We start from the raw sequence: 15,757 nt of genomic DNA, 5'->3' as shown, positions 1-15,757 counted from the left end.
TGGAGATAATGGGTCAAATAAAATATGTTACTAAAATTAATTTTGTTTCTTTTTACTTTTTTAGCATGGCTAGGCTACTAGAAAATTTTTAATTTCCTTGGTAGCTCCAATTGTATTTCTATTAGATAGTGCTGCCCTGGACTTGATTTAAAGGTTTTTTTCAAGGGCGCCTAGCTGGCTCAGTCAGTTAAGCATCCAACTCTTGATTTCATCTTAGGTCATGATCGTAGGATCATGAGATCAAACCGCACGTTGGTCTCCTTGCTCAGTGCGGAGAGTCTGCTTGAGATTCTCTCTCCCCCTGCACCTCCCCCCCTCACGTGCTCACTCATGCACGAGTGCTCTCTCTCTCTAATAAATAATCTTTAAGAAAAAAAAAAAAAGTTTTTTTCATGCCTCTCCCCAGGAGTCCCACTACTCCTAATTTGCCTCCTATGTGAATAAACAAATGTAAAACTAACCCTGACCTTGTGATTTTTCTCATGCATTGCCTTCTCTCCTTATCATCACAGATGCAGTCTTGACTAAGCAGCATGTGTTTGCCTGCTCCGATCGATTTTTTTCCCTAACTCCTTATTGCCTCCGAAGTCCTCTTTCCATTATTCCTCTTGCAGAACAAAATTCCTCTGTTCTTGGATTGTTTGAATGTATCATTGTCCAGACTCTGATGTGATTCCCAGTTGCCTCTTGAATCACAGTGAAGGTCTCAGTGATAGGCTGTGATGTATACCTCCAGACAGATTCCTAACATAACAGATTCTATATCCTATGAGGTCAAGGTTCCAGTAAAGCCAAAGTACACATTTCTTTCTGCTTATAGATGAGAGTCATCTTATAGAGATTATAGCCTCTAAGAGCTTTGCCTGTGGAAATAGGATGTCCTAGGTTTGAATCAAAGTTTTACTGGGATAATAGTAATACAATTTTCTAAGTGTTATCGGGGCGGGGGGAGTGGAGCATATGCAAAGTGTGTAGTACAGCACTTGATACATATAAGTATCTATTCACTGTTAGCTATTATTGTTTACTCTCTTTGGAGCCATCATCTAGAATATTCTACCCCTTTCTTAAGTCAGTTTCATTTTCTGATAGTGGATCCTGATTTGATATCCTTAATGAAGACTTTGAGAATGACACAGTTGGATTATTGATAGGTTAGATCATTGAACCGGGCCTTCCTACTTCGTGTCTTCCATCTTGTCTTTCCTGATTTGATTGCTAATATCCCTTCCTAGGTCTTTTCAATTTAATTGTTGTCCTTGTGATTACATAGATTAACTCCAGGAAGGAAGGGCAGCACATTCTATTTCCTTAGGAAGTTCTAGGTGCTTATAGACATGCTCCCCATATTCCATGTGCTTTGTCAGTTTTATTGACCTATGGACTGCTTATCCTTGCTAGAACTCTGAGTGAGACTACCAGTAAGTGACATCTAAACCACCTTATTCCCTGAGTGCTCCCTGGTCTGTTTACAACCATCATACTGAAATGAAAAACTACTTGCTGCATCTTTGGAAAGAGTGAAAGGAGCCATTGTACTGTAGAGCCCTGCATGAAAGATTTCACCTTTGGCAGAATCCATCCTCCATTTTGCTGCCTACTGCAATACTTTGATTCCTAGGCAGCCAGCTTATATGTTCTTTATATTTGGCTTCTGCTGCAGAGCCCTGTCTGTTTTCCTGTTCTTATGACCACCCCTCTCCATACTTCTCTGTTTCAGCCTGAGCCCCAGCCAGCTGCCCGCTGCCAGCATCTATCTGCTTTCCATTCTGGTTTTTCCACTGAAGTTTCTACCCGTCAGTCTTGGTGGATCATTGTTCTATGTCACCTTGATCTATTCTCCTTCTTGTAGAAAGGCACTTGTAAGAACAGAAGAGAGATAGTCAGGAGCTATTTGGCTTTATTATTGGGAGAGAGGCCCTCTAATGCCTTACTTAAAAATAGTGGGGGAAGTGGGGTGCCTGGCTGGCTTAGAAGAGCATGCAACTCTTGATCTCGGGCTCATGAGTTGGAGCCCCACTTTGGGTATAGAGGTTACTTAAAATCCTTAAAAACAAAACAGTGGGGAAAGCAAGGGTACACAAAATGGAAGTTAGAAATTGGGGTGCCTAATGTTCAAACTATCACAGTGGTTAGATCTGTTGACTTCCATTGTTTTCTCCTCGAACCATGGGATTGTTGATTAAATGGAAGCAGTGCAGTTGGATGTTTTCAAGAGAATTGAGTTCATTCAACAAAGTACTGTTTTTTCCTGCTTTCCTCCCACTATTCCTTGGTCACTGATACTAAAAAAAGAAAAAAAAAGAATAAGTTTGAATTAGTTTTGGGAACAAATTCTACCAGCTAATTTCCAGGTCCTTTATGCTTCATTGATGTCTTCCTATCTCTTGGAGTTGTAATTTTGTCTGTTTAATAGATAAGGGATTTGTCTAGTTAGCTGGATTTTTTCCTGCCTCTAACCTAAAACTTATGTTGCAAAGGTACATTAACCACTACCTTTGAGTTTAGAAACTGGGAGAAAATTGCAAGTGATCCATTTAACTTTTAAAGAAATAATAATTGAATTAACATATCTCTCCAGTTAGATTTAGCTAGGTTGAGTAATTCAAAATTTCCACAGTTGTGCTCTGTGGGAATTTTAAAATCTAAAAGTAATATTGTAAGAATTTGAAATTCTAAAAATATTCATGACATGAGCCTGGCTGAGGTTTGTTGAGCAAATGGTTATTATAAATGTCACCTCCAATAGACATTAACAGTTGAATGCTAGGAATGTGAACTAAGACTGAGCCAGTGTGATTTACTGAAGCAAATTCACTTCTATGACTTAAAGTAAATTGTGTAAAAATCATTGGCTCTGGTTCAGTATGTCCTGAGAGAAGCTTCAAAATCTTTTCATATTATCTGTGTATTTATGAAATCCTATTTCTTGCAGTTTGCACATGTAGTTTACAGCTAGAAGAAATCATATTGACTAATCAGGTCAATTTCTGCAATCTTTTCTTGCCTTCGCAAGATGAGCGTACACGGTTGCATTCCTACCAACCATACGTTTTAACCCCCGCAGAAAATTCAAAGGAATTACCTAGATGAGGAGCCCGTGGATGCAGGGAGAACAGTTTAACTCCGTACAGGAAGTGAACAGTGTTCTTTCTTTGGCTGAGGTGAAAGGAGGCTTTTGATGGTTAGATTGCATTTTGGGGTAGAACATCCTACCCTTACAGTGCAGTGCAGTCATTTAATTCAGTACTATTGAACTGCTAGAATTCTTGAGGATTGTATCAATGCTCCTGATTTTTAAACATTGCATTTAGAAACTTTGCTTTCTAATATTGTTAAAAGAAGCTGGTACTTATTGGTACCATCTCTTGGCTAGAAAGGTGGGATGTGACCTTTTTGCTCACTTTTGAAATTCCCTAACTATTAAACCATGCTATCTTTTTTATTCTTTTAAAGCTTTTTGTTTTCAACTAAATTTACTTCCAGAACAGTTGCATGGGTAGTACACAGAATTCCTAATTTCTCAAAGGTTAACATTTTACTACGTTTGCTTTATCCTTCTCTCCATACTCACTTGTGCTCTTTCTCTCTCTATAATCATTTATAGCATTACTGAATTGGTGTAATTCTTAAGGTTGCTTCAGTGCTTCTAATGTTTATATGTATGTGTATGTATATATATACAGTATACATACAATACACACACACACACACATAAATATATATACATATATCACACACACAACACATACATTTTTCCCCCTGAACTGTTTGAGAACAAATTGCAGGCATGATTCCTCTCTACCTCTGCTTACTTAAGAACATGGCAACATAACCAAAGTACAATGATCAAAATCAGGACATTAACATTGATGAAATGCTCATATCTATAGATCTTACTCATATTTCGACAGGTTTCTCGATGTGCTTTATAACAAAAGAAACCCAGGCTCTATCACATGCAGTTGTAATATCTTTTCATTTTCCTTTAATCTAAACCATTCTCTTTTAATGACAGTGAGGAAAAAAGAGTTTCAAATATAGTATTAAACTATGCTTTAAGGTATTTTTAAAGCTTCATGCAGTATTAAAAAAAAAACAAATTATAAACTAATGGAAGTAGTGATTAGAGCTTGATTTTTTCCTCCAAATTACTTATATTTTGCTAATTTAGCATAATCATTAGCAGTACTGTTTGGAAGATTTGGCATATAGAAAAAATTTGCAGGTTATAAAAGCAAGTATTTGAATTAATTAAAATAATTAGATGTTAAGTTATACTCATATACGGTATGTTCTCTGTACATTTTTAAAAAATAGTTTTCAGCCAGTGGCTTACTATGTGCTTTGTGTTTTGAAAAAATTACAAATCAATAATAATGACTATTATTATATACCAGTAAAAAACAAACACCTTTCTAACCTTGACAGAATCCTTAATGTAAACCATTGGAATGCTGATATCCAAAATCATAATAAGGACATTTTAAGGTGAAAATTCTCCTCTGTTAAGGAGGAAATGTGAATTTCCTCTGAATGGTCTCATCTACTCCTACAATTACAGCTTCCGCTACATGCCAGTGGGCCCCACTCCATCCCTCATTGCTGGTCAGTAAATTTCTTTTCTGGTTACGACTCACTGAAAGTAAACAGTTTCAGATGTCTCTTCTTTTAGTTTGATGTTCCATAACTTATGTATTCCTTCAATCTTATTTTTGCTGTAACTTTTAGCCATCGGCTAACCACTTCTTTAAAGAAAGCATTAAAGTCTTCCCAGAACTTTGAAATAGCAGATCTGTGGACTAGAAGTTATAATTACAAGAGTATTTGCACATACTTATCATACCTTTTACATGATAGGCCATAGGCATCCCAGTCGATAGGGTTACCTATTCAGAAATCTCAGGAAAATGATCTTCAGAAGGTGAGCCTAGAGTCAGACCCTTTGATTATCCTCAGTGGTGTCGAAATCACATTAACCTACTAGTTAAGGTGATTTAAAGAAACAGTCAGCAATAGGCACATTCACAAACTGAATAATACTGTTTGAAAGTCAGAAATAGAGCTGTGACTATTAAGAAAGGAGAGTGACTTTCTTTTACTTTATCTTTTTTTCTTTTTCTTTTCTTTTTTTCTTTCTATAAGTTGGCTTTGAAAGTACATCTGAAAGAAGAGATACATCCCCAAATTTGAGCATTGGCAACATTAATAATATAGTGTCTAGATTTTCAAGATGGAGACAGTGTTAAAGGACAGTTGTCGTTTGGGTAATCTGGTCCTGTTGGACAGAGGATTTAAGCAACTAGGCCCCTCCATCATGTAATTAACCATTCAGTAGGTTTCTAGTGCTGTCACAGCTCCCATTTTATTTTTTTTTTATTTTTTTATTTTTTTAAAGATTTTATTTATTTATTTGAGAGAGAGAGAATGAGAGGGAGAGAGAGCACATGAGAGGGAAGAGGGTCAGAGGGAGAAGCAGACCCCCCGCTGAGCAGGGAGCCCGATGTGGGACTCGATCCTGGGACTCCAGGATCATGACCTGAGCCGAAGTCATTCGCTTAACCAACTGAGCCACCCAGGCGCCCCACAGCTCCCATTTTAGTTCTTTATCTAATCTGGCTCATTTTGACGCTCTAGTGTCTTCCTAGTACTCCTGACTCTTGCTTCCTTGACTCATTTCCCAGCAGTGCTATCTCACCTGACAGTGCTCCTGCTAGACATGTGGCTTCCTTTCTTCCCTCCTCTGTGAGATCCTGTCTCTGACACCTCTTCGTATACACCTCCCTTAATCCCACCAGGGTTTTACTACTTGATGCAGCCCGGATCTACTCCTGAAAGTTCTCTCTGGCTTTGAGTTGGACCCATATTAGAGAAATGCTTCTAGTGTATTTATTTTAAAAGCACATTTTACTGAAGATGATTTTATGAAAGAATCTAATAATACCATCTTCTGCAAGTTTTGCTGCTACCTCATGATGTTAGTGATTTTGTACTTCAAGTTTAGAAGTCCTAGCAATTATGTTTTACGCTTAGCCCCTACCTCCCAAACACAAAGTATGCAAATACTATCAAGAAATAGTGTTTTTAGGGGTACCTGGGTGGCTCGGTCAGTTAAGTGTCCAACTCTTGGTTTTGGCTCAGGTCATGATCTCATGGATCATGAGATTGAGCCCCACATCAGTCTCCGTACTCAGCAGGGATTCTGCTTGAAGATTCTGTCCCTCTGCCCTTCCCCCACCTGCTCTCTCTCTTTCTTTCTCTAAAATAAATAAATCTTTTAAAAAAAGAGAAGGAAATAGTGTTTTTAGAGTTTTACTGCAGAAGAGCAGCCTGAGAAGCTGCATAGATACACTCCAAACTGAAAGAGCTATAACTGGTAAAGACCGTATATTTAAATAAGATCTGAACATTTTTCTAAGAGCATACAGCACATGAAGAGATACCTCTTCAAGAGTCAGACTAAATCTTGGTAAGAGTAGAGAGAGCTGGTGACACCTGTGCCACAACCCACTTGCTCCTTCCCACCTGCCCCTGCTCCGTATGATGGATATTCTATTCCAGGCACATGTGACCAAGAAGATGGGACTCCTTCTTCCCTGAGCTCTCAGTCATGGGATACCATGTCTGATTTAAGAGGTAAAGACTCCCAGCATTTTTCATCTCCCTTAGCTCTGAGTTGCAGAGGCTACATTTCTGGCAAAAGTGGCTGAGAGGTAGGGGGTCTCCCTTCTTCTACCCTACCCACACTCATAGGACAGTGGCTCTCCCTGAGATGCAGCAGGCCAAGAGTATTGGAGCATCGATTGCCCTTGCCCCAGCTTGCTCATTGGATGGAGGTGCCACACAAAGAGAGGCAATTGAAAAAACCAGAGATTACTGCCCCAGCCTAGTACCTTGCCCATGAGGCAGACGTGTCACTCTAAAGAATGGACCACTGTACCCACCTCCAACTCTGGAGCAATGGATCAAATATATGTCCCGGGGGGGAGAGGCAGTTCATAAGGAGAGAAAATTCAAAAGCTGTCCTGAAAGGAAATGACTTTATTCAAAACAGAGTATGGGGAAATTTAAGCCTGTGGGAATTCTTGAAAGTGGAGACTTTGGAAAAGTGGTTTTTGTTTGTTTGTTTGTTTTGTTTTGTTTTTTAAAGATTTTATTTATTTATTTGACAGAGAGAGACATAGCGAGAGAGGGAACACAAGCAGGGGGAGTGGGAGAGGGAGAAGCAGGCTGCCCGCGGAGCAGGGAGCCCTACGCAGGACTCGATCCCGGGACCCTGGGATCATGACCTGAGCCGAAGGCAGATGCTTAGCGACTGAGCCACCCAGGCGCCCCTGGTTTTTTTTTTTTTTTTTTTAAATGAGGAAAAATGAACAGAACCTCAGAAAAATGTACCATCAAGTGAACCAACATATACAAAATGGGAGTACCAGAAGGAGAGGAGAGAAAGAAAAGAGTAGGAAAAATATTTGGAGACATACTGGCAGAAAACTTCCCAAATTTGATGGAAAACATTAATCTGTACATCCAAGGAGCCCAGTGACTTCAAGTATGATAAGCAGGAAGAGATCCACAGCCAAACACATCATAGTAAAAATGCTGAAAGACAAAGAATTTTTAAAGCAGCAAGAGAAAAATTACTCATCATACACAGGGGAACCCCCAGGAAATAACTACCTGACTTCTCATAAAATAGAGTGGAGGTCAGAAGGCTGTGATGACATAATCAAGGTGCTGAACATTTTAAAAAACAAAAAACAAACAAAAAAACCCCCACCAAAGTGTCAATCAAGAATCTTCTATCCAGCAAAAAAAAAAAAACTATCTTTCAAAATTCTAGGCAAAATAAAGACAAGCAAAAAACAAAGAATTTTTTGCTAACAAATCTGCTTTGCAAGAAGTACTAAAGTTCTTTAGGCTGAAAGCAGGTGACCCAGACCATAATCTAAATCCTCATGAAAAATAACACAACTAGGGACGCCTGGGTTGCTCAGTTGGTTAAGCGTCTGCCTTCGGTTCAGGTCATGATCCCAGGGTCCTGAGATTGAGTCCCACAGCGGGCTGTCTGCTCAGCAGGGAGCCTGCTTCTCCCTCTGCCTGCCACTCCCCCTGCTTGTGCGCTCTCTCTCTCTCCCCCTCTGATGAATAAATAAAATCTTACAAAAAATTAAAATAACACCACTAAAGGTCAATTACACATCTATAAAAGGCAGTATAGATGGGTGTTTCTTCTTTGTTTTCTTAACTAAACTCAGTACACAGCCACATTTTCTGCAGTTTCTCAGGTCAGACACTCACGAGACTTCCATGATTCCTTGTTTTCCTTCATTCCCCCACATCTAATATTCCATAAAGACATGACTTCTTGTATGCCTATATGTAGCTTTTTTACCACTTTTTCCCATCTCTGTTGTAACCATATCAACATGGCCTCCATTATTTCCTGCCTTCATATCTCTCGTATCCTTTAATTGTGCTCATCAGTTCCACTCTTTATCTAGCCAGTCCCATTTGCCAGATAACACTAAGAAAACTTTCATAAAACACAAATTGGATCGTGTTTCCTTTATTTAAAATTCTCCAGTGACTTACTGTTGTGTTTAGAATAAGAGTAATTAATTATGGCCTCCATGAGTCCTGTTTATTTTTTTGGCTTCCCCTGTGCAATTAGGAATTTTCCCATCTTCACATATGTCTGTTTGTGCACATTGCCTACTTATATTTATCACTTATATCTTTGTCAAATCTCCAGTAATTGAGTATTGCTCATGATAGACAGATTTGCCTCCACAGCCTCCTGGAACTTTATCGTTCAAATATCCAGGAGATTTGCAATACTTGGCTTAATCTGGTGGTAAGTGGGCATGCCTATTGAAAGGAATATTGTTGAACATTTTTTTGATGGAAGGTAATTTGTTGATATTCATGGTAGGGAGGAATAAGAACAGGAACAATGATATATAATAATAGTAGGGGCAGTGGTAGTTGTAGTAATAGCAGTCAACACTGTTGAACCCTTCCTTTGTGCTAGATGTCACCCACCCAAAGTGTTTTATGGAGTTGGTATCATTATTATCTTGATTTTACAGATGTGGAAACCAGAGCACACAGAGAAGTTAACATTTGATAGGGTCATGAAGCTGTATGTTATACTTCTTAACGTGCACTTAACGTGCACACTTAATCACAACATGTATTTATCAAATATTTTTGTTATTTTTTATTTCTGCATTGCTGTACATTCACAGCTACATGTTATTTGGTTCATTGGTGGCAAAATGGCTGATCTAGTCTAAAATTAATTTTTCCTGCTACTTATAATCATGCTGTGCTTGGCATTTTTTATATAAAAGTGCAGAATTTCATGAACTTAAGAGGAGCCATCTTATGGAGTGAGTTAACTTCAATTCCTATGAAATTGAAGCTACCAAATAATCAACCATATTTGATTTAACAGATACGAAGCCTTTCTTTCCTGTACTACTGCTCTGTAGGCGGAGCTTCATCGTGAAAAATACATTACTTTGTGACAGTCTCTAGATTAATTAATGTCTATGCTTTGTTTAAAATTAGATATCAAATCATTGTAATTGGCTCTTAAACATCTAGGCAGATAAAAATGTTCAGTTTAATGATTGCTTCTTTTAAAAAGAGGAACAGTTCTCCCTTAGCAGTTTCATTTTTGGTCCTTAGATTAAGGACTGAGAAAAAGTGATTGTAAAACATGATTGATATATTTTGTGAAATTAAAAATCTAACCTAATTCTTCAGCTTATTGGTTGTCATAAATTCCTGTTTTTTTCCAAAAAAATCTTCCCTGAACTTTCAAATTCCCTCAGTGTAAAAATAAAATTTTATTTTTTTTAAATTAAACACTTTTTGAGTATAGTTGATATGCCACATTATATTAGTTTCAGGTGTACAACACATAAAATTTTAGTTAGAAGTCCCAGCCCCAGAGATAGCAGGTAAGGTGAGGACAGAGAAGTCGGCTGACAAGGAAAGGAATAGAAACAAAAATACTGCTCTGTGAACATACCCTGTGTCATAAATGACCATTCCTGAAAGGATAGGGCTAATCCTCAGTTAATTGGAATGGGTAAGTGTTTGATGAGTCTCTCCTTTGTAGTGATGAGTAGTTTCCTCATCTTAATGCATTATTTCTTGTTGTTCTGGTGACTGTTTTACCCAACGTGTTGGTTTTTGTCACGGTAATTAAGGGCCACAATAAAAATAGGATCAGGAGTTTCCTTGATTGAAAAATAAGTAGTATTACAATGGCTCTTTGTGGGTTAGTGCCTGTGGACTCACACTATATCATGTTTTTTCTTTGTTTTATTTGAAAGTACACCACTCTTGGGGCGCCTGGGTGGCTCAGTCTTTAAGCATCTGCCTTCGGCTCAGGTCATGATCCCAGGGTCCTGGGATCGAGTCCCGCATCGGGCTCCCTGCTCTGCGGGAAGCCTGCTTCTCCCTCTCCCACTCCCCCTGCTTGAGTTCCCTCTCTCGCTTTGTCTCTCTCTGTCAAATAAATAAATAAAATCTTCAAAAAAAAAAAGAAAAGAAAAAGTACACCACTCTTGAATGTTGCATGTTGAGTGTTGTGGGAGGTTTTTCTTTTTCTTTCTTTCTTTCTTTCTTTTTCTTTTTTTTTTAAATGGAAACTGAGTTGATAATTTAGGAAGAGCCAAGTAAATTGTGGTGAAGCCCTCAGTTCAGTTGGCCTTTCCAATTCTTGACTATCTGTGAGCTCTTTAGTTTGAAGAAATTGAGTCACCTCAAAATGGCAGTACCTTTTCCTCTCCGCCAAATTGGTATCACTCAGCAAGACAAATGAAATCATTACACCTAGGGCCTTAATCTGTATCTTCTAAACCTCCAGAATGAAAACTGCCGAACCTTCTAACCAAATTTTAGGATACATTCAACTCTTAAATGCAATGTTCCCCCCCTCAATAGTATGTTGTCTGATATCCCCCTGTCATTTCCTCATTTCCTTCACTTATCTACTAGCTGGCTCCTCCCTGTTTTCCCCTAATTGGGTCCTCTCTATCCTTTTGCATTCTCTAATCTCTATGGCACTTATGTTTAGAGTACATTGATGTATTTCTCTTTTCGTGTTTACGTATATCCTTCCCTAACATATTATTTTTCTATCTTGGATTTTCTTAAGCACTGTCTCTGACTGAATGCTTTTCTTGTTTCATTATCTTATCCTTCGTTAGGGATTCAGCTTACGTTTAAAAAAAAAAAAAAAAATCACTAATGGGTAAATGAATTCTGGCTCCAATAGGGCAAAACCAGAATACTAGTCACTTTACCTTCTTCCAGCTCCTACCCCTAATAGCATGATGTCTTTGCTTTTCGTTTACTTTTCAGTTCTTTTCTTCCTTTACACATGCTACATAATGTTGCCAGTGTCTCTGATCGGATCCTTTGATGAGAAGTCCTAGTAAATTGATCTTCACTTGCAAAAGAATTTACAGGACCTCATGAATTTTGTTAAATCCATCTGATTCTCTATTTGAAAGCATTGTTTCTGGTACCCCAGATTTGAACAGTGTTCTTCCCAGCAGGAGGGACTGTTCTTATGTAGCGTGTCTGGCACACGAAGCTATTCTACAAATATCAGCTCCTGATGATGTTAATGGTGATGGTGATGGTGTGGGTGAGTATTTTGAAGGCAAAAGGACAGAAGTGGGAAGAGAACAGAAACACCAGTAATGAGGTGGGGGTAGTGGGAGAGCGTGAGTCAGGAAGAAATAGCTGCTGGGACAGATGGATTATAACACATGTTAGTTTGTCTTCATCCTCCTGCCTCTGGGTTTTAAAAGGAACCAATAGCACCGCATAAAAGTATCCCAAAGCTGCATTGACTGTTTCACCGTCAAACCATCCAGACCACCCGTACTCCCCTCTGTCATTCCTTGTGGGTATCAGGGGACAGATGCACCTCCATTCTGTTGCCTTCAGTCACCCAACTCAAATGGAGTGGCGGCAGGGAGGGGGATGAAGGATAGGTAGGTAAAAATAGAATGAACATTTAATTAAAGTTCCTGAGTACTTGCCAGATTTAACCTAACCTAAGTTCTCTTGGACCCACACACCAAAAAGTGTGAGGACATAATGATGCAGTCCTGTCCTGTTCTTCACTTCTTTAGTCTTTGACCTTTGGGTATGCCCCATCTAGGTCAGATTTGAGCCCCAGGAAAGGCTCCATCTTCTCTCTGAGCCTATTGCTTTTTTTTTTTTTTAAACAAATTTTCTGATGTTTTAACCACTTCATCGAAAACCAAGCAAACAAACTAACAAGACACTGTTTTTGTTGTTGTTTGTTCATACTGTTGAGGGAGAACGAAAGGAAGATCCTTATGTAGATGTGTGCTAAATAATCTTTGCATTTCTTTTTTATTCAAGCATGATTGTTGTCATTCTTATGGTTCATGTTTGAGATAGCATTGTAGTACAATAAATTATGAATGGGGAATGATAACTTGCATATGGTAAGTAATGATATAGATTGAGAATCTTTGGAGCAAAGATTTATCATCCTCTTGAGTCCACCATCCAAATACATTTTAAAATTGAGTTCATACTAGGTATTTACTCAAAGGGTACAGAAATACAGATTCGAAGGAATGCATGCACCCGATGTTTATAGCAGCATTATCAATAATACCCAAACTATGGAAAGACCCCAAATGTCCATTGACTGATAAATGGGTAAAGAAGATGTTGTATATTGATATACAATGAATATTCCTCAGCCATCAAAGAGAATGAAATCTTGCCATTTGCAATGACATGGATGGAGCTAGAGTGTATTATGCTGAGTGAAATAAGTCAGAGAAAGACAAATACCATGATCTCACTCATGTGTGGAGTTTAAGAAAGAAAACAGATGAACATATGGGAAGGGGAAAAAGAAAAAAAGGAGAGAGGGAAACAAGCCAGAAGAGACTCTTAATGATAGAGAACAAACTGAAGGTTGATGGAGGTGGGGGTGGGTGGGGTGGGGGATGGGCTAGATGAGTGATGGGGATTAAGGAGGGCAATTGTTGTGATGAGCCCTGGGTGTTATATGTAAGTGATGAACCACTGAATTCTACTCCAGAAACCAATATTGCACTGTATGTTAACTACCTAAAATTTAAATTAAAAACAAAATAAATAAGAAAAAAAATTGAGTTCAGTTTAATGATGACTGGAAGTTTTAAAAATAAGTCTGCTTTGATCGGCTTCATTTTCTATCACTAATGTAAGTGATGGACTTTTTTCCGTTCCTTTTTTTTTGTTGTTCTTTCTTGTTTAAAATAATAGAAGAAAAACAAGAGGGAATTAAAAAGCAGAAAGAGAAGTAGCATCTCAGAAATATACAAGCATAGTCACAAGATGGCATTAATTTCCTTTCTGTAGTTCTTGCCTGAGATTTGGGGGGAAAAGATAGGAAAAATGTACACTCTAGTAATGTCACTATAATTGGTGTTAAAAAAAAAAGATAATTTTACTAAATACCCTCCTATTTGTCAAAATGGCCTGTATCCTACTAAATTCTTCTCAGTAGAAAATAATGCCATTAGGAGTATCTAATGCACATAATATTAATAGAATCTTGGTTTTGTTATAATCACCTTTGTTACTTAAGTTTTGATTTATTTATTTATTTATCTGAGAGACAAGAGAGGGTGTGCATGAGCAGGAGGAGGGCAGAGAGAGAGCGAGAAAATCCCAAGCCGAGCGTGGAGCCCTACGCAGGGCTCAGTGCCACAACCCTGAGATCACGACCTGAGCCAAAACCAAGAATGGACACTTAACCCAGCCAGGTGCCCCTTTTGCTTAAGTCTTAAGAAAATGTCTATGAATATCCCTAAAATCCTTGAATTATTATATGACTTTATATTTCTGTCTACCTTTATGGTGTTTAGTAAAGTATTCATAGGTCTAATAGAGTTCAAGGAACTCTAGGGCCAGGTAGCCATCAACCGTTGCTGGCATGAATGTCTGTGCAGGGACATCTCCGTCTGGCGGGGGAGGGGCTGGAGAAGAGGGTGTAGGGGCTAGAAACCAGACTTCCTCTTTTTAGTGTTCTGCTCAAGTTTTGTTCACTTGCTATGAACCTCCTTAAACATGGGAACACTCAGATAGTCAAGTTGGAAAAATGTTTTCTAGAAACTATTCCTATAGATTGTTTGGATTTTTGTCTGCATAGTAACCTTTCATTTAAAACAATGCTATTATAGTTGTGGGCTTGTTGAAGCAAGTTCAGATTTCCATTCATGCTATTTCTGTCCTTCTATTTTTTACTCTGGTATCTCTCATTTATTTTAGGTTTAGCAGTTTCCCTACAGCTATTACATGGAGATATTGAACAAATCAGAAGAGAATACTCATCAGTATTTTCTCACGGAGTGTCTATAACGAGGAAGTTGGGTTTTTCTAATATTATTATGCCTGGTAAGTGACTTGGGATGGACCAAAGGTTGACATATGGGTATTATGTCTATTTTTGACACTTGAGAAATTTTCCAAATTGTCAGGTTTGAAGAGTTCAAATGGACCATGCTAAAGAAGGAAATGAGTATATGATAATAAATAAGCAAAAGTTTCTTAAAAATATCTTTACATTTTGATTATAATAGGTGGGTAACTTGGAGGGCCATGCTGCTTTCTTTATGACCATGATAAGAAGGGAAACTGGGGTAGGATCCAGAAAATATTTTACCCTTTGATGGAAAATGTTGGTGAAGTCACTTAGGGGAAATCCTTACAGGTTTTGATAAGAATAATTATTGAGCAGCAGTTCGCCCTTCTTGGAGGATTTTTCTATCTAAGATATGTATATGTAAATAAGCAGCCATATGCAAATACCATATGTATTTCTACACCCTTCCTAGTTCTGTTTGAGATCTATTCACATCTCTTTTCGCAACCTAAAAGGACTCAAAAAAAGTGACTGTTTCTAAGTGGGGAAGGTGGCAGTTCATGAGAATCACACTGTTCAAGTAAATGCCAGGTAGTAGCATTTCTCAGTGCCCCACATCCCTCCCTCTACAACCAAGAGAAAAGTAGACCAACTGAAATACTCTGAAATTGTGAACAGTATTTTTAGAAACGAGATCATGTAAATCTCTGTTTAAATCCCGTGTGTGAAAGCAAGCGCGGGAAGTTGCATCTGACAAGGCTCCCCGCATAGGTGTGGGAGGGAAGCTGCGGATAAAGACCTAATGGGATGCAGAAAGTGACCAGCATTGCCCTGTTGCAGCATCTCGGGATCTCTTTATGCAAATCTGTTTGTGCAGGGAGGGCTCAGGGAGAGCCTGGAAATTTCCTGAGATGACCTGACCTGGCTTGGGCGCACGCTCTGCCTAAGCATCTAATGCTACTGTTGTTGAAAATGACTGTTTATAGAACTGTTTACTTGGTGGCCTGTTATTCAGCGACTCTCGCACCCCTTCATTATTTCCTTCAGTTGCTATAAATAACTGGTATTTCCTTTGTAACAAAAAAAGAAAAAATTTCATGCCACTGGGAAGCAAATTGATGGGCAAATCTAATATAAAAAACATATTTCCAAACAGAATGCAGACAGCTGCTGGAAGAATTCCTCAGCTTGGTCTCTGGGCAGTATCATTGAGAAGTGGAAAAACATAAAGCCACATGACACTTCACCAGCTGAATAATTGTCTGGGATGTGCTGTGCTCATGCCACTTCTGTCTGGCTTTAATGATGGAAATGAACTTTGTGTGGAAGAAGGCT

The 15,757-nt window shown here is 38.5% G+C and overlaps 1 protein-coding gene across 7 annotated transcripts in view; it reads left to right on the top strand.

Moving 5' to 3' along the window:
* The window catches only part of DOCK4 (dedicator of cytokinesis 4), a 424,485-nt gene that overhangs the window by 237,303 nt on the left and 171,425 nt on the right, over nucleotides 1-15,757 (top strand). For all 7 annotated transcript variants that reach the window (XM_036066399.2, XM_036066398.2, XM_036066397.2 and 4 more), the window contains exon 13: nucleotides 14,329-14,454. In XM_036066399.2, the coding sequence (XP_035922292.2) occupies nucleotides 14,329-14,454 (126 nt within the window). The remainder of the gene's footprint in view (nucleotides 1-14,328; nucleotides 14,455-15,757) is intronic.

This window comes from Halichoerus grypus, chromosome 12 (genome assembly GCF_964656455.1).
Source record: "Halichoerus grypus chromosome 12, mHalGry1.hap1.1, whole genome shotgun sequence".
NCBI lineage: Eukaryota > Metazoa > Chordata > Mammalia > Carnivora > Phocidae > Halichoerus > Halichoerus grypus.
This window is presented reverse-complemented; position numbering and strand designations above follow the sequence as displayed.